Source organism: Caloenas nicobarica, chromosome 10 (assembly GCF_036013445.1).
Source record: "Caloenas nicobarica isolate bCalNic1 chromosome 10, bCalNic1.hap1, whole genome shotgun sequence".
NCBI lineage: Eukaryota > Metazoa > Chordata > Aves > Columbiformes > Columbidae > Caloenas > Caloenas nicobarica.
The window spans coordinates 15,935,780-15,955,301 of NC_088254.1; the positions used below are offsets into that span (position 1 = coordinate 15,935,780).

Here is a 19,522-nt window from a genome sequence, read left to right on the forward strand (position 1 = left end):
GCTGCAGTTAAAAGGCTCTGGAGACATAATTGTGTCTGCATAACAGCAGTGATGATTTCCCTGAGAGGTAGGACAAAAAGTGTCTCCATTCCACTACTTCTGAAGAGACTTGATAGCTGCTTCTAGAAAGCAGCTTGGTTGCGGTCCAGGTGCCTCAACCACCGCAGCTCTCCCTGCCCTGTGCAGCTTTCCAATCTCATGCTTTTGTGGTGCCCGCACCCTCGAGCTGTGGTCTGTAGAGTGCTACCAGCTCAGTGGGTGCCTGTAGGCAGGTGAATTTGGGAGTGGGTTTGGCAGGATCTGCTGCAGGATGGACTGGCAGCCTGAAGTGCAAGGAGTACTTGGCCTGATGCTCAGCAGACACATGCTACTCCCAACTAGAAAGCCACCCACCTTATGCAAGCTCCTTTTAAAAATTGTTTTTCTTTTTTTTCCTCCCTCATCACCATGCTGTGAGTGAGGATGCTGTTTATCCTGCTCCCTCCTTCCTGCTCCCTCGATGGTGCAGATGGACAAGTCACTTGACCTCTGCACGTCTTCAGGTCTGGCTTTCCAGCATGGATGTGTTGTCATGTCTTCTATTGTGAGCTAAAAGCCATCAAGTCAGGGATGTGTTTTGGGGCCATGTGGAGCAGGGAGACAGCGCTTAGTCACAGAGGTAAATGTTGAATGCCCCGTCTTTCTCTGCCCTCGTGGCTCGCAGGCTAATGCGAGGCAGCGTCCCTCCTACCTGCCTTCAGGGTGCTGATGAAGTGGCTTGGGAGCAGGGTGTGGAATATGTGTAGGGAGACAGGGATTTGGCTGGTGATGGCTCTCATGCTGTAAATGCTGGTGACTGAGGCTGCAAGAACCAGCAGAGTCAAAAAGAGACTCTGGAGATCTTGCCTTAATGTCCCTTCATATTGCCAGGCCATTTCTTGTACAGGGTGACTGTTGTGATGCCCAGTCTCTTGAGTCATTTTTAGTAGGGTTTTCTCTCCTGGGTATAGGAAGTTGTTTGTTTTGATTCTGCTGGCACCATGTTCAGGTGCCTCTGGTCTCACGTGTAGCTTCATATGACTTGTCCTCATTCACCAACCGCACGCTGCAGCATGTCCATGCGGTTAACTCCCACTCCTCATTTATTTTCTGAAGCTGCTCTGTTTCCCTGGTGTCTTCTACCCAGAGGCCAATGTCTTGGTTAGCTCCTGACACTGTAAAGGATAGAAGTGGAACGGGGGCTGATTCCCCTTGCGGGAGGTAGGATATGAAATGTGCTCTGCCCCAACCTTCACGATTGCATTGGGCACCAGCCGCTTGTTTCTCGACTGGAATCAGGAGATGATGCATTTCTGCAGACCAGCCTGATTTAATTTACACTCTTGCTGCATAAAAACTCTCATCTTGAAAAGCTTTGTTGTTGGGCCGGCAGGGTAGCAAGTGTCTGATAATTTCTAGCCGGGTGCTGGAGGACTTGCCGAGCAGGAAGGTGCTGGGAGGTGTGAGGCAAGCTCCTTGTAAGGGCTATGGCAGAACCCCCACCCCTGGGACTATTAACCCGGTGACAATGGGTGACAGGCGATGCATTTGCCATAGCTCCTGCATTGAAATGCAAGCGGCGTTCCTTGCTGACCTCTGGCAGCCGCGTCCCTGCCCGGAGCTCGCCAGCGAGGAGGGGAGTGTGCTGTGCTGGTTTAGAAAGAGAAATTTCCCTGGGCCTTGGAGGAATTAATCGTTTTATATGCTGGACTCTTGCCTTCTGACTGATCTATCTGAATTACAGATTAACTGGCAGCGTGGGGACAGAGGAAGCCATTTCAATGAATAGCTCTCTAATTTATTAAAGGGGTTGTTTGGGCTGGTGGATCGGCAATGCTGCAAGTTCTCTGAGCGGAGAGCTGTTTTCTGTCCCACTCTGCATCTCCCAGCCTTTTATCCCCTGCTTATTTTAGCTTCCTGCCCATAGGGCCCCTCTCAAATTTGATGAGGGTCCCAGCAAGGCAGACGGAAACCCTGATCCAGCGATACCCTTTGCAAATGTGCTGTTGGCTCCCAGAAAACTGTCATTTCAGAGCCTTTATTTAGGGGCCACTTCTGTGAGATAGATATATATATATATATATTTTTTTTTTTTTTAAGCAAAACCACCACCTTTATAACCAAGGACTATAAATTTTGGAGTAAGCCATGACATCCTGGAAAACACCTATGTGTTGATGCCGCAGTTCATATTAGTTCAGCCAAAAAGCATCAGTCCCTTTCTGATCACTTCTGCCTGAAAAATGTGAAGGGCTTCCTCCTTACCCTGTGAGTCTACAAGAAGTTCTCTGAAACCTGCAAAACCTGATTTTTTTTTTTTTTTAGCTATTTTTCCCTTTAGCAAATGTGGATCCCTAGACTTGCAGCAAAGCTTGACACCCCCAGTGCCATTATTGATGTGAGCATCATGGACTGGGCAGCGCCAGGGGCTACCCAAACCTCAGCATCGCTTCCTCTCCCAAATTGCTCAGCATGAAGGAAAAAGGATTTGTTTGTTTGTTTCTGGATATTTCTGACATGGACTTCATATTCCACAAGACTCTTGTAATACTGCAGGAGCAGATTCAGGATTTAAACCATTATACAAGTTAAATACATTTTGATTCTGTAAGCAACACACTATTTATCTTGGGATAGAATAAATCTGAGAGACTGATATCATTGCCAGAGATCATCTCAAGGAGGGCTGTGAAGGAAAAAGAAAAAGAATTGTCTGAGAGGCAGAAGTTTTAAATTTTCATTGCCCTCATGCATGAACTGAGCCAAACTATGGTTGCAAGGATTTTTTATTTGTTGATCATGTAAGAATTTATCTGTTGGCCTGAAAGTAAACATCATGGGTCTAATTTTAAGTTTGGGTTTATAAATTCACACCCTGAGCGAATGCAGCCACTGTCTTGCTGCCAGGAACTGGACATGCAGGGTGTCTCCTGGAAGTGAACCCAGTCATTGGCATCTGCAGCCTCAATGGCTGCTTGATGTTTTCATAAAAATTCTATTTAGAACAAAAAGGTCAGATGTTGACCAAAAAAGCAACAACTGAGAACTCTTTTTGTTTGAAAAACTACAAGTGCTAATAATTACTGTATGAAAACCAGATGGTGGTACTGACCAGTTTAGTTTTGTGGAAAAAAAAAAAAACCAAAACACACCAAGAAGAAAAACACAGAGCAAAGACAAACCATGTGTTGTGCCAGGTACTTTACATTTTGAGCGCTCCTTCCATTTGAAACCTCTGAGCAATGCAGAGCGGGGCATTTTTTTTTTTAATGTATGATTTTTTTATTTTTTTATCTTGACAGAATATTAACCCAAGACAAGGTGGCCTGAAAATTAATGTCCTGTAATGATAGCAAAATCCCTCTGTCTCAGGAGTCTCATAAATGGAATATTTGGAGAGGGGCACACATCTCCCTGGGCTCAGAGAGGCTTTGATTACCACTGGAGAAAATAAACCTCCTCAGCTCAGGGGCGGCCGGGCTCCGGGGAGAAGGCGCTGGTGTCAGCACGAAGTGATGTGGCTGGAAGATAGCCTCATTAGGCTAATTGTTCTGGAGCCTTTGCCTTTCCTGCCAGGGCTGCCTGTCTCCTTACCCATAATCCCAAACCCCTTTGGCCCATCAGGAATATTGGACTTGGCCCAGTTTTACGTCCATCCAATAACATTATGAAATTGATAGTGACAGTTCCATTGGCACTAATTTCAGTAAGAGATTGGAGCCAGAGGACAAGCGGTTTGCTTTCATGGCGGCTAAGCTTTCCAAGTAGATCAAGACAACCCAAGACTGATCTTGCAGCAGCCGAGGCGTGGGAGGGGGAAGAAGATGGCTGGTGGACCTGGGCAAGAAGCTGGTGAGAAATGTGCTCAACACTTGCCCTCAGCATGCGATGGTCCTGACCGGTGGGATGCATGTGCTGCTGCTAGCAGGGCTTTCTCTCCGTGGATGGTGTTTATTAAGCAGCGTTGGGCACTGGCCTTGGCAAAGGTCAGGAAAACCCTTGGGCAGGAGGGCAGTAGTGGTTCCAGCTGTTTCCTCTGAGACCTTCAGTGGTTCTTGCTGGGTGTTTACTGGCACAGACACAGGTTCCTGCAGCATCGTGCTCTTGGCTTAGGTCAGCAATCCAGCAGCAGGCTGGACATGCTGGTGGTGGAGCTGCCAATGGAGCCCCTCACCAAGACATCACTGGTGTCCCCTTGTACTAAGGAAGCTCCACACCGAGCAGGTTAGATGCCATGTCCCAAAGCTTTTACTTAATGCTGGCCACAGGGTTGAAGTTGATGCAGTTGCCATGGTTTTACTGCACATCGTGTGCATGTTGTTTGCTGGCTAAATCGAGGAGAAATCTGAGACATAGCTTAAACCCCCTCTGCTTTCCTCTCCACCCTGCAGGTGTTCAGCCAAGGTCTGGTTTGAGGGGAGCATCACTTTGGTGCTGAGCTGGAGGTTGCAGAGGATGGCTCCTTGATGCCTCGCCAGCCTCACACTGCATTCACACGTTTACCCGAGCAAGGGCTCGGGAAAAATGTTTATCAGTTTGACACAGTCTCATTCTGCAGTGGCTGGGGGCCAGGAGAGAGGATAAAAGCCTTGGGCTGATGATAAATTGGAAATGCAGAAAGGAAATGTGTCTGCTTAGTGCTGAGCAGGCAGCCCTGCTTCAGGCCTGGGTGTTTGTGTGGGGTCACTCGCCCCTGGGGTGCTGGATGCTCATGAGGAGGTGAAATGCCATCAGGGCCACATGTAAGCCCCTGTGTGAACACAGCCATGGGGTGCTGAGGGTGTGGGGGAAGCATACGCTGCTACTGCCTTGCCCATGTCAGGCTGCCCAGGGAGGTTGTGGAGTCTCCTTCTCTGGAGACATTCAAAACCTGCCTGGACAGGATTCTGTGTAACCTCATCTAGGTGTTCCTGCTCTGGCGGTGGGATTGGACTGGATGATCTTTCGAGGTCCCTTCCAATCCCTACCTAACATTCTGTGATTCTGTGATGTCTCTGTGTCAGTGAGACTGTCCCCCTTGGTGTGCTTAGCAGCAGATGCGAGGATGCCTGAATGCCCATCAGCACTGGGCAAGCCACCATCCACTCGGGAAGGAGTGTGAGTGAGTGAGCATCTTCAAGGCTAGATGTGAGGAAGAAATTATTTACAATGAGGGTGGTAAAACACTGGAACAGGTTGTCTAGAGAGATGGTGGATGCCCCATCCCTGAAGACATTCAAGGCCAGGCTGGATGGGGCTCTGAGCAACCTGATCTGGGTGAAGATGTCCCTGTTCATTGCAGGGGGTTGGACTAGATGAGCTTTGAAGGTCCCTGCCAACCCAAACTATTCTATGATTCTTTTATCAAGTGCTAATGTGACCCAGGGCTCAGCGAGTATGTGTTAGTGTTGCTCTTATGTGAATGAGGTGTGTTGCTTTTGGAGACATCTCTACATCTCCCATATGGAGCAGGAGAAGAGCCGTGGTTTGGATCTGCAGATCCCGAAGATCTCCACTGGAGGGGCCGGGAGCGAGGATGTGGCTGCACATCAGCGGGTTTGGAGGTGCCAGGGCCTCCTGTAGACAAGCTGTAGGAAACGCTGCAGTATATAAAGCGCATCTTGCGAACAGAAGAGATTAGAAAGCTGATATGATGTTATTCTGATTGATTTTGCTGTTGTATTTATACCTGGAGGTAAAGAGCAGACATACTGGAAATCAATTGGCCTCGTGCTCTTCCCCATTCCCTCTGCAGCGCTGTTTGAATGAAATGCTTATATCATTTTTACGGTGTTTCTGTGATAGGGATGAGTGAGCCAAGAGATTAATAGGTGCCGCTGAGGCCTTTACCCAGCCACTGTCCGGCTCTCACCTCATAAAGCCTGCACCGCTCGGGAGTTCAAGGCGCCCCCAAGGTGACAGCTTGGTGACTTTGTTTGGAAAAAAAAAACCAACAGAGGCAAATCTCTAGTCAAGAGGAAAAATAGTGGGGGAAAAAAAAGGTAAATGGCAATAAGAGGAGGATTTGAGTCAAGCAGGATGGTGCCCAGGTCTGGAGGGTGGTGGAGACCCAGGGGAAAAAAAATGAGGTTTTTGGCTTCAAATAGAGCTGATCCTATAAAGATGGATGAAAATGGTAGTCTTGTACCTGGGAGATAAGGCAGTGGGGATGTTATTTTGCTGTCTCGTTGCACATCTCGTACCCGACAGCCGCCTATCCTGCCCCGGCAGCCCTTTCTGAGCCTTGACCTTGGGGCTGGGCAGGAGGTCTGCAGTGGGACCATGCAGGGACATTGGCCATGCACAGATGCTGTGTCCCCTGGTGCCTCAGTCATTCCTCCCATCTCATTGGGGTGTGTGTTTCTTTGCTGGGGGAGCTGCCGGTGCTGGCTCTGCCCCATGCCAAGGTGCCATTTTGCAGGACAGATGTGTTGGAGCCCAGCTGGGTCCTCGCATCCCATGGGGAGCACGCATGCCCAGCAGTGGGAAAAATTGCCTTATGACCTACAAACGATGAAGGCAGGCGGGGTAATGGTGGAAGTTGACTGGGGATGGTCTGAATGCCAGCACTAGCATCTCCAGATTAAATATCATCCGTCCTCTTTGCAGTGATAATCAAATAAAACCTACTTTTCTTCTTCTCCTGCTGCATGTACTGCTAACTATCTGCTTCACTCCACCTCAGTGGTGAAATCCTTGTCCTTTGGCAAACGAAGCAGCTACCCAGTATCCATTCCCTGCTATGTGGGAGAAGATGTTGGCTTATTCAATACTTGAAAAGTCACCAGATTCTCGCGCTGCAGGATCCAGAATGTTCTCCTGGGTACCTCTGTGCCCTGTTTGCAGTCCCTTTCCTGGTTGTATGCTCTCTGAGTTGAAGAGGTTTGGTACTGCTGGGCCAGGAGCTTTAAGCCTAAACGCAAAAATTCCTGCGTGGCTTTCCTGCGGGTGCTGGTTGGCTTTGCTGTCATGCATGGCCCCAGCTTGTCAGATCTCTCCCTTTTTAATTATCAGATTGTCTCATCATTTTTACTGTAAGCATTTTCTGTTGCTTGTTCTACCGAATTTATGTATTTGTGCCATCATATCCATTGACTTTATATTTTATAGGGTTTGATCTTAATGTTTCCATTCCTGAGTGTGAGTGCTTATAGGATTTGTGTCTAAGCTCAATAAATAAACCTGAGCAAGGGGAGGAAGGAAAGGATATGGGAGGAGTGGGAGAGGTTTGGGGATCCTCTGCCCCCCATGGGGTTGGAGTGATGCTCCATACTGGGACTGCCAGGGCAGCTGGATGCTGGAAAGGGCAAGGGGAGGATGCACAGGGCTGCTGCGGCCCCTCTGCCCTGATGCAACACCTTTTGCAGCAGGAGCTCCTGTCTTCCCCTGCAAATACCTGGAAAAATCAGAGAGAGAAGGAAATACCAGTATCTAAAGAGGGAAAGGGGCTTTTGTAAATGGCAGTATTTTGGCAGACTGTTTAATCAGGAAAGATCCTGAAGTGCTTTGAGGATTGTCCACTGAGAATGGATCTGACAGCCTTTTTTTATACTATAATGCAACTGCAATTTATTATGAGGTGGAAGGTGGCAGCAGGGTGAGGGAAAAGCCACATGTCCGGCCCAAATGGTGATGGGTGCAGGGACCCCTGGCCTGTCCCTCTCTCCCTTTCACCCCAAAGGTCAATGGGATCTTCAACTCCTCAAGATGGTCAGGGCTCCAAACCCATCATCTTGTTCAGGAGAGGGGAAAACAAATTGCTGCTTGGCTATTTTCTCCTGCCTTTGCTGCCGGAGGGCCTGGAAGCTGAGGATTTGGAGTAGATTCCTTTGAGAACTTAAATTTATGTTCTCAGAGTCATCATCTGCTTACAAACCACAAGAATGTGAGTTTTTATATGTGGTGTTTCTCCAAAAAGCTGATGGGAGAGCCTGTGCCCTGTGGGCCACGGCAGAGGAAGCTTGGCACCTTTGCAGGCTCCACAGCCAGCCACAGCGTCGTTCCAGCAGGAGCCGTGCTGTACAAGCCAACCTCTGCAGAGATGTCCTCCAGCTCCCTGGGAGTGTTGCAGGGGTTGTGCAAGGATGTGAGGATAACCCAGGGTCAGTTTGGGGCAGGGAGACAGAACTGAGCTGTACGGGTGTGGGAAAAGCTGCTTGGACCTGGTTGATGTGGCGCTGACAAAGTAAGAGCATGGAACTGGAATTACGGGGGTCTCAGGTTGAACCTCAGCGTTTTGTACAAGTTGAGGGATCTGCTGCAGCTCAGGGGAAGAGGCGCCATGTGATAGACCATCCTGTGGTTGGGATTGGAGACCCTGGGGATGAGGAGAAGCGGCTGATTCCCATTGCAGGAGGGCAGGGGACGGGCTGGAGCCCACGGCAGTCTGGCTCCAAGAGGTTCCCCACAGGCACCAAGCGCTGGCTTGGACCCATGCCCACATCTGCCAATAAAAATTAAGAAATTGATTTCCTTTTGTTTGCCTGACAGGACAAGGCACTCTTTATGAGACAGTAAATGCAATCTTGCTCTGAGCACAGCTAGATTTTTTAATTGTATTTGTTGTGCTTGCGCTTATTGTTTTATGAGTTTCAGTTCCTTCCCTTGCTGGTGCAGAGATCAGCCCTGGGGGATGGTTTGATTCTAGCTTCAGCAAAAGGTTGGAATTTTCTTTAAACACTTTCTGTTTGTTTTCCTGATGAGCTGAAGTTTGGGGTTAGTTTTCTATCTGCATTAAAAATAAACGTGCAAGTGCGTATGTATAGCTCTGAGTTGTAAACTGGGCTGAGAGATCCTGACTTGAAATTATCTACTTGCCAGCCCGTGATGCGGCCCTTTGAAGAACAGCATTTAAAATTTCAATCAGGGAAATACAGAAGTGCCAACAGAGGCTTGAAGTCAGAAGAGGAGGGGATCTGATATATAATATATATTGGAGTTTAATGAGTTCTGCTTCAGCACTTGCTATACGATGCACAGTGACCCACTTTACTAGGAGAGCACTTTTTTTTTCTAGTTATGGGTCATATACAGTTCCTAATTAAGTAGGTTAATTATATGACTCCTTTATATTACACAGGCAAATGTAGATGGCACAATTATCTCTTGCAGTGATCATTTTTGATCAAAAATGATGTTCTGAGTGACAGCTTGCTCTGTGCTTCAGCAAACTCCGTTTCTGTCCTAAGCTTGTGGCCTGGGATATGGATGGAGTTGTCCTCTCTGAATCCACCTTGGAGACCCCATGGCCCTGTCCTGGTCCAATGCTGCACCCGCAGCTGCCGAGGCAGCTGCCTTAACCTGGTCTGCAGCGCTGGCGAGGTCCATGGTTGGGGTTTCTTTGGAAGCAACGAAAAGGGAAGAGACCTCCTTGCTGAGGGCTGTTTGGTTGCAGGTGAAAAGTGCTGCAGCCTGGGAGGGCTCTGAGCAGCATCAGGCCCTGTACCTAAACTGTCCTAACCGTCCTTGAAAGAAGTTTCTTTAACCTTTCCCTTCCCAGCCCCACAGCGGCTGAGCCCCCGCAGCATCCCCGGGTTATCTGTTCCAGTGCTCAACCATCCGTACCGCTAGGCATTATGGAAAACATTCAAACTCTAATCTCCCTCAGTGCAATTTAAACCTATTATTTCTAGTTTTATCCCCAGTGGACGTGGAGAACAGCTATTATATTTCTCTTTGCTGCAACCTTTTACGTATTTGAAGGCTGTTATCATGTGTCCCTTTAGTCTTCTCCTCTCAACACAAAGCATAATTCTTTCAGTTTTCCCTTGGAGGTCATGTTTTCTACACCTTCGATCATTTTTGTTGCTTTGGAGAGGTTACTGCGATAGCAAGCTGGAGATTTTGTTGTTTCTTTACCTGTTTGCCTTGGAGCATTCATTGCGTTACAGATGCATATGAAGTGACCATTATCTTCTCTAATCTGTGGTTGTTTATAAATTACCTTATATTCCTGAGCCTGTGTTTTATCAGAAAGTATAGCTCTTAGCCTTGATAAATAATTTACCATTATGATATGATCATGCAAACAGGGGCTCCCTAAGATATTTATTATTATTTTCTTTATTTTTCTTAAGAAACAAGTTGTTCATATAACCCTTTGAATGAACTAGGAGATTCACAGACACAGACTAGAAGGTATATCCTATTTCACAGAGCTTCCAGATAGACAAGGAGATAAAGGAAAACACCAAGCAATTGGGTTAGCATGGAGAACAGCTAAACCCTGTTCTTGCAGGCAGGGTGGATGCTGTTGGCTGGTAGAGACATCTGTTTGGATGGAAGGAGAATCACTGAAAGCCTTTCGGAGTATAGATGTGGCATATTTGATGCTCAAAACATAAAAAGGCTTCTTAAAAGTGCTAACAAATGAACTCTTTTTATAGTTAATATCCACAATGTGTTTGTCCAGAGCACAGACTGAGTTATTCACAGAAACAGCTACTGCATTACTGTTTAGATTTTAAATTTCAGAGGAGCTCCAGAATATTTTATAATTGTGTTTTTAAATTGAAGGATGGTATATAAAGAGTTACCCCAGGCTACCCCTGACTGTTATTCTGCATTTTTACAGTACAAAATTGGCTTAATTCCTGTGTTCCTCTGCCCGTTCCTCTGCCCATTCCTCTGTCAAGTGGAAGGTAAACCTAAGTCTTAAAATCTGTATTTATTATTCCAAATAAAGCCATTCATCTGCAGTATACATCAGTAGCTCAACCTCTTTTCCTACTTAGTGGCAAAAAATATATATTATTGCCAAATAGATTAAAAATGTTGAAGTCTAGGTAGCTGCTTTATTTCCAGGAGTTACTAATGGCAGTATATGTTTTGAGTGTCAGAGCAATAGTCAAACCCATAAAAGTGATTGGTGACTGCTTGATACCAATGATGTTTTTAAAGTCTGTCTCTGGCTTGTGCAGCAAGTTCAGTGCTGGTCTGGGTCTCAGAGGGGCAACAGAGTGGCCATGTGGATTTTTATCAGGGAGCTGGATCTCAGCTGTGACCTGCCAGAAGAGGTGGGAATCACAGAATCATAGAATGTCTCAAGTTGGAAGGGACCTATAAGGATCAATGACTGAAAGTGATGAAGAGCCATGGCTGTGTTGTAGGAGTCAATGCTGTCCAGATATCTACATCTCTCCCCTGCACCCCCCCCCCCCCCAAAGTTAAAAGTGGAAACTTGGAGAAGTCCTTAACTGTAAATAACTATGTTTTTAATCCAATTATATCCTGTTGAGGATATTGGGATGGCTCAGCTGAATATATTATAGTTCATGCCAGCTCAGTGCATATCATCCTCAGAAATGTTTCTGAAAGCTTGAAAGCTAGTGCATTGCATCCATCTGGTGTGTTCCTTAGGAGCCTTGAGAATACGATTTATTTTGTTTTTTCAAGACCTGGAGGTACAGTCAGAGGCAGTAAACTGTCCCTGGATTATTGCAAGGGTAGAATATACTGTGCGTGGTGTACTGTCCCTGTGGTGTCAGGGCTGCAGCTGCCTTGGCAGTTCTTGGGGTTTGCAACTTTTACAGAAATGGAAAGGGATTGAGATGATGATGGAGCATCAGAGTTTGGCTCTAAGGCTTTTGAGGGTCAGTAGATCTTGTAAATATCCAAGCTTGGAAGCATAGACTTGAGCTGGATACTAAGAGACTGAGTCCATTTACAGGACCCAGTGTTTTCTGGAGAATAGGAGTGAAATTGTGGATCAGCTGAGATGCAGTTACCTCTTACCCCATAGATCTTGGACAGGTTTGAGGCATGAAATTAGTGATAACTAGTCCTCCTAAGAAATGAGCTGTAGGAACAAACCTGTAGAGTGTTAAGAAGGTCAGACTCTGGATCTGTTTATTGTCAAGGAAATTGCCATCAGAACATGGGGTAATAGAAGCTGCTGGTGCTTAGTCTCACAAGTACCTGATCTCTCTGATCGTGCCCTACTCTTTTAGAGGTAGCCATGTCCTCACCTGTTTGTGCCAGGGGGGCACTGTCGTGGTCTTTTTTCCCTAAAAATGAGGAGATGCTGTGCAAGCAGGGATAGCAAGGGTTACATGCTGGTAGGGCTTTGCGGGCCCCTGAGAGCTACATCCCCAGCAGGGTCTGTGCCAGACTAGTGCATGTTCCATGGTTGCTTATGAAACCAACCATCTTCCTCCAGCGCCAATGTTGTAGGAGAGATCTTTTTTTGCTCCTTGTCACAAAAGTGTGATTTCTGCTCTCAAAGGAAAGGACAACAAAGACTTGCTTCCTATCATTCACTAGAGGGGCCTTTTGTGTCCCACTGTCTGATTAGGTACCTTCCTTTGAAGCACCACCTTGTTTGCTTGGGGAAAGCAATGAGCCCTCAATAGCCTCTCCCACCGCTCCACTGCAAGTGAGACCTTTATGGTTTCTCCTCAAATTATTTACACCAGTCTATACTAGCTGATATTTTTATGGCTTGTTTTGTGAACTGCATCTTGAAATGCAGAGTCCTCCCCTTCCCAGCCCAGCAAGACCAGCCAGTGGCTCAGGGTACGGCCAAAGGGACATGCGCACCATGCAAAACCCGACCCTTCTGGTTTGCATGCAAAGACTTGACAACGTGAAAGAACAAAAGTCATTCAAACCAAAATTGCCTGTTTGCTTTTTGTGTTTGGAGAAATACAGCGTGCGTAGTCCCAACAGAGGCATCTTGCAGCAAGAGCTGAATTTTGCCTTTATGTCTCAAAAGCTGGAAGTCACGTGGGCCCGGGGAGTAACATAAAAAGCAAGAACCTGCCAGAAGGAATTCACAATAAAGGGAGAGACTTTTTTCCTTGTGACTAAAACACCTGTCACAGCTGCCAGGACTCTGCTAATTACAGAATAACTTTATTACATCCTGCTTGGAAGACAAAACAATACTTGAAGCTCTAAAAAATGAACAGCTTTTAGACTAGATTAATGCAGGCAGAATGACTGCACGGAGCCAGTGTTTGCCCTGTCCTCCCAGGAGCTCTGGAGAGTAAAATGGCTTGAAGACTCCCCTCTTTGTTGCTAGTGATACATAATAAAGTAATCGTGCAATTAGAAATAGAGAGAGGCATTTTCTATGCAACGTAGGTAAAAGGTTTCTCTGAATAGGGTTGAAGCTTTAATGCAGCATCTCTGCTCATTTTTGCTTGGGCTTCTGGTAGCCCCTGGTAGCATTCAGACAGGAGAAAAGGAGAGAACCTCTAGTTGAGTGTGGTTTTTCTTCCCATGTGAATACGTAAGGGAGGTCCTCGTGAAACGTTGCAGCGTGGTCCCCACATTGCCCAACTCCTCAGCATCCTGTGTTTACACACCATGAAAATCTGCAGCATGGATTGGAGGATTTCACATCGTGGTGGTGATGTTTGTGACATTGGTTTGCAGGTTGGATGAAAACAGATGGAAGTGGGCAATAATGTATTAAGGCCTGATGTCTCCTGAGGTTTCCAGCCTTAGCAGCTGATAGCAAAGGCTGAAGTTAGAAGGTCTATAAATAAAATAAAGTGTAAGCCAAAACCAGGGTACAGATGAACTTTGTGAAATAGCTCTGTGTGGGAAACAGTTCTTGGCTCTCAGGTATGGATGTTCTTTCCTTCCTCACTTGATTTTTACCTATGGGAACAAGCGTGTCATTGGTTAGGGCAAGATTAGAGCAGTGATGCCCTTGAGTGTAGACACTTGGGTGTAAGGAGTCATGACAAGGACAAGAGGCTGAAGGAGCTGGAGCTCGGTTGCTGACTGGCCGTCTACAGGAGGGAGATGCATGTTGGTGCATTTGGTCATGCGGGTGTTTTGGGGATCTGCTCCATGGGTGTAGACAAGGATGTGTAAGCGGGTGCTGTGGGACTTGGGGTACACATGTGGACTGGCCCAGGAGGGCAGTGTTTAGCTGGGGTGCTGGTGGGTGCTGAGATGCTTGGGGAGTAGGAAGGTCTCTGCAGGTATCAGCCCAAGCAAAGGGCACTGTGTTTGTGCTCAGGTGAAACTGGACAAGAGGAGACAAGATGGGTGACACGTATTCGGAAGGCAAATGGTTTTGAGGTGAAATAGAACTTTGGCAGTGATGTTTCTTCAGCCTAAGTTGGTTATGTATTCTGCCAAGTTCATGATGCCAGGGCATACAGGCACCACAGCAACCGATCTGTCTTGTGACAGCCCTAGGAGAGGACTTTATGCAGGACTCACCTCTGCTGTGGTGTCACCTGTAGCTACTTTAACCCCTGCAGGATTGTCAGCCTGGCACCCCAAAACCATGAGAGAAAACTTGAGGTGTCTTCCCTGCTCTGTGAGCTGCCTGGGGACGGGCCAACTGCCAGGGGTGCCAAGACAGGCATCCCATCCAGGGGCTGGTGGTGATCCACTGAAGGAATCCATACCCACATGGTCAGCAGGTCTCGCGTGTCCCTTTTTCCCTGTTGTGCCTGATGGATGTGCATGGTGTTTGCAGGTCCTGTGGCAGTGATCAGCGGAGAGGAGGATTCAGCCAGTCCCCTCCACCACATCAACCACGGCATCACGACGCCCTCATCCCTGGACGCTGGCCCGGACACGGTGGTGATTGGCATGACCCGCATTCCTGTCATCGAGAACCCTCAGTACTTCCGACAAGGTCACAACTGCCACAAGCCAGACACGTGTGAGTGCCCGGTCTGAGCGGAGCCCCCCGTGAGGACCAGGGGACGGGTTGGGGGGACGGGGGAAGGAGGGCAAGGAGGAAGAGGTTAAGAGGATGAGGAAGAAGAGAAAGAGGTTTTTGAGGAGAGTGGGTCTTGGTATGGTCCAGAAACCAAAGTGAATCTCAGGTCTCAGAAATCACAACATACATGTAGGTGCTTCCAGAGACGACTTTCCACCCTCACCTTCACCTCCCTTCACCCTCCCTTCGCCACCTGCCAGTCACCTCCGCCGCTTGCCTGAAAGTGCCATTCAAAGCCTGGCTCTACCTCTGAGCATGAGGTCCCAGGTGTGGGCAAGAGCCACCTGGGAACGTGGGGATGGAAGTGACCCCTGCCTGGCTGGGGAAAGGATCTGCCTCCCCTTCCTCCTCCAGCAGTTTCCCAGCCATAGAGCTGCCTCCTTGGCTCCCTGCTGGGCCAGGGAGAAGCTCAGGACACATGGCCATAGATGGGACAGATGCGTGGAGATGAAGAACAGGAGGCTTAGATGCTGGTTGTCTTGTTTTCATGGGCTTCTGTAAAGCTTTTGCAGCTTCCCTGTATAAACCTTGGTTGTGAACTGGGCTCATTAGGCTAGCAGGTGGTGATCAAGTGGTCCTCTCCATTTTGCATTCCTAAATTCTGAGCATAAAAGAAAAAAGCATTGGGTAAAAGGATGCAGGGAGTGCTGTGCTGGAGTCACCTCTGCTCTCTCCTTGGCCGCTGCTAGCTCCTGAGAGCAGGAGACATAACTCAGCCCTGGAAACAGGGAGGAGATGCATCTCCCAACATTCAGGAACTCATTCAGCATTAAGTGCTGGATAGTGTTGGTCCCCGGCCACCGCTCTTCCCATCAGGATGGGGAGCTGCAGCCGCTGCTCCTATGGAGGTGTCCCTGGGGCAGCCCTTTGTCACTGCGCTTTGCTTGCCGGAGCGATAGGGTGTACCCAATGAATGTCACCCAGCTTTCCTTTGATTTTCATTTTAATGTGCTAAATTGGGTCTGTTTGTAGAGAGAGGGGAGGAGGAGGGTGGTGATTAGGCAGGAGCGGAGAAGCTGAATGTAGCACGTATTTTCTGTGCCGTTAATTATATATTTTACATTTTGTATAGCACCTCATCTCAAAATGATTTACAAACTCTGATGGCTTGTGAGGGGGGGCTCCCTCACTTTATCTTTTTCCTTCTCCTCCTGTGTTCTCTGTAGTCTCTCCATGCGCCGACTATTTTGATACATGGGTGCCGTTGCAGCTGTGCAGTAGCAGAGCTTAAACATCGAAGTTTTGCCCTAAGTGTTTGCCCTGTGGGGCTTGTCAGAGCTGGGGAGAAGTCACTCACATCAGGACTTGGCCTCAAGGGTTTCACAGGGCTATTTGGTTAGGATTTGAAGAGTTCATAGAGATTCTTGAGGGTGGCATCTGGAGCCACTTCTCTTGTGGAAGGTGCCATGGGGGAGAAATGCAGCACTAGTGATAACTGACACACTTCGAAATCCACAGCAAATTGCCACCTTTGAGCTCCAGGTTTCCCAAGGCTGCAAGAGGCTGAAACCGAACCCCACACGCAGGCACTGCCCTTGGGTGCAAACAAGAGGCAAACCTCAGCTGGATGCTTATATTTTTTAGATTTGCTTGTCATTCACAGAGCAAAACCCAGGCTTTGAGACCTCAGGGAGGTTTGGATTTGTCATGTGTTTTGTAGTTTAGTCCCCAAGACTTTACTTGGACAAAACTTCTGACTTCACTGGTGGCTTTGCTTGAGGCTGGAAAGTTTTGTAATTCACCTTTTAAATTAACCATGCTTTGGGGAGCTTTTGCTGTTTGATCTGATGTGCTCTGCTCAACTTAAATCTGAGCTGGAGAATATTTGTTGCTCCTGTTCTCTCCGTGGCTGTCGTGCCAGAGGGTTTTTCTTTCCCCCTGTGCGGATCTTGGACACAAACACTTCTTCATTTGCTGTCACTTGTAGAGAGGACAACTTCTTGGGGCCGGAGAGTGCCTTGATGCCCAGCTGAGCCTGTGCTGATGCCGGCTGTCACCTCCCTCCTGCCACCCACCTCCCACAGAGCTGCTGTCCCGCTGTGAGCAAAGGTGCTCCCTGGCACCAGCATCTCTCCTTTGCACTGAGATGTTGCTAGAGCAACATCTTCAGCAAGCAATTTGTCTCTTTATGATGAAGCTTTTCTCCTTCCTCCCTCCTGCGAGCATCCCTGTGCTCTTCGACGTTGTCCGGGTTGAGGACATGCCGATACCCATTACCGCGCTGCAATGAGGAGAGCAAACTCTATATGCTTAATGCAGTATTAATAGTACATTGATGTGATATAGATTTCTGTCACCCTCTATACTAGCAAACATCGCTTATCACGCAGGGATGACAGATGTTTATTCCCAGCCACTTAGCTCTGCATAATGGAATTGCAGCTAAAATATGGAGAGCAGCTCCCTGCCCGCGGAGCTGCAGCCCCTCTGGCTCCCGCTGTGCAAGGCTGTCCTGTGGGCTCTTCTCAGTAATATGTCCTTGAGGAGACAGAGATGTGTTCCTCCTTGGAGATGTGCTGTGCTCCCGCCGATGGGATGAAGGGTGCAGGAGCCAGCTCTCAGCACTGACTCCCTGGGATTAGTGCAGTTGTCTCTTACCCCTTTCTGCTACGACCTGATTCAGAGGAGCAGGAGGGACAAGTTTGTCTCAGGGTCCTCTTCCCCTTCCCAGCTGAGGGCTACGCAAAGAGCCATGGAAGAAACTGCACCACCTTTTTTTCTCGTGATGAAGCACCAAGTTTTTGATAAGATGCTCCCCGTGTCTTTATGCTCTAACTCCACGGCACAATGGGCAGCACTGGAGTTTGCAACCAATCCTTCTTCCAGCCATCCTCAGCCCTACTTGGAGGGTTAAGCAAAGACCTTGACAATGGGGACACTCCAGCCACAAACTAATTTCAGAAGAATAAGCTAAAATAGTCTTTTTCTCCCCATCTTTTTCACGTGGAAGAGAAACCAAGTGGCATATCTGCTTGGCAGATGTCAGCCGGAGGAGCGACAGGTTGTGATGAGTTTGCAGCTCTCTATATTTGGAAATAAACAGATGAGAGGAGAAGAATGGGACTTGTGGAACAAGCACTTCGGACAGAATATGTGAAGAGGAGATAGGGTGTACAACCACGTAGCTTCCACTTATGGTTTTAGTAATGGAAAACGTGATCTACCCCCACTTGTGTCCAGGAAATGCCTATCAGTGCTTCTGGGCAGGAAAAGTCAACTCATTGCAACAGATCACTCCTGAGAGTAGAAAAACAAGGAGCATCAGCTTGAAATAAGTTCATGAGGCTGCTGGTAGGGCATCATTTTCATATATATGCTTCTTGGCAGTAACAACAACTTGTAACCTTAGCTCCATCTCCTGATGTTCAGGATTTGAATTTGCAAAATGGGTAATTATGAGTAGCTGGAGGTTTTTTGTGGTGAAAGACTGGTAATGTTTCAGAAGAAACATTTTGGAAGATTGTTTTACTTTAATAGAAGTAATTTATTATCAGCACAATGCATCAGATGGAGATTAGTTCCTGGATATAATCTCTCAAGCTTTACTCAAATGTCACAGCACAATTTTGCAGTTGTTCTGTTTCCTCATATTTCTTGTCCGACCAAAAAGATGATCTCAAAAATGGCACAAATTAGAGAAACAAGTCCAAACCTCAATGGAGAAAATGCATCTAGGGGGCAGATCTTTTGCAGGTCCCTGTCTGCCTCCCAGCAGTGGATGCTCAGGTCCCACCAGTGCTGCGAAGCCAGAATTTTAGGGCAAGTGGTTTGATGTTTGGTGAAGATTGTTGCCCGACATGACCAGCGCTGGCAGTGTTTTCCAGGACTGGGATGCATTCTCCACACGGGTGGAGCAGCCATCCTTCCGTAGAGTCCTAATGAGGGGTTTTTTTCAACCTCATTTATTACAGGCTGCCCTGACATAATTACATAGTCGAAGTTAGTAATTACATGTATTCATGCTAATTAAGTAATTAGATATAATTACACTAACTGTAAATACATGGTAATTGGCTAAAAAGAAGTACTTTGGAAAAAAAACAAGGCAAATCACACAATAAAAGCGCCATCAGCACTCTTTCACTCAACACACTGCCTTTATCTTCTATTGCTGTGCAGTTTAAAAGGAACATTGTGGCCATTTCAAAAATCATATTTTTAAAACAAATAGATTTCCTTACATTTGCTTCTAATAGGGCTTGAAAACAAAAATGAGAAGGATATTTACTATTGCCACTGTAATTTGTTTTTTTTTTTTTGTTTGCCTAGTGTGTTTTGTTCATCCTGGGCATGGGAAGCTAAAAAGTATGCAGCATTCTATTTTTGGTCAGTTCATGTTCCCATTTTTGCCAAAACAACAACATGAAAATAAAGCCATAAATGCTGCTAAAAAAGAAAACTGAACCTGTTGATAGTGGAAAAGAGAAACTTTTCCCCCTTTTTTTTTCTTTCCTCAGGGATAAGAGGATTTCTTAATTATTGTTTTCATGCAATATAAGTGTGGAGCCCAATGTGAAGTGACAGCAACACTCTGCTGCCCAGTGCCCAGCCTGGGGCCAACCTGCACAGGTCTCGGTCCCTCCCACAGGTCTCTGCTGCTCCTCCCATTCCTCGAAACTTCTCTTTTCCTCTGCCCTCCTTTCACATGAAATCTCCAGGTTCTTCTCCAGCAGGACTCAATGCCTGTTCTCAGAAGTAGGCATTTGTGGATTGAGACTCTTCTACACTGGGGCTCCTCACTGTCTTATGGTCTTGTCCTTCTCAGTCAACCAATATAAGACACTTTGAGGATTTAATGATGACCCATGAGTAGCTGCATATTCATTGACATGTGTT

The 19,522-nt window shown here is 47.2% G+C and overlaps 1 protein-coding gene across 6 annotated transcripts in view; it reads left to right on the forward strand.

The window, feature by feature from the left end:
* Positions 1–19,522, forward strand: part of NTRK3 (neurotrophic receptor tyrosine kinase 3) — a 212,321-nt gene that overhangs the window by 101,007 nt on the left and 91,792 nt on the right. For all 6 annotated transcript variants that reach the window (XM_065641444.1, XM_065641445.1, XM_065641443.1 and 3 more), the window contains one exon: positions 14,438–14,626. In XM_065641444.1, coding sequence (XP_065497516.1) covers positions 14,438–14,626 — 189 coding nt within the window. The remainder of the gene's footprint in view (positions 1–14,437; positions 14,627–19,522) is intronic.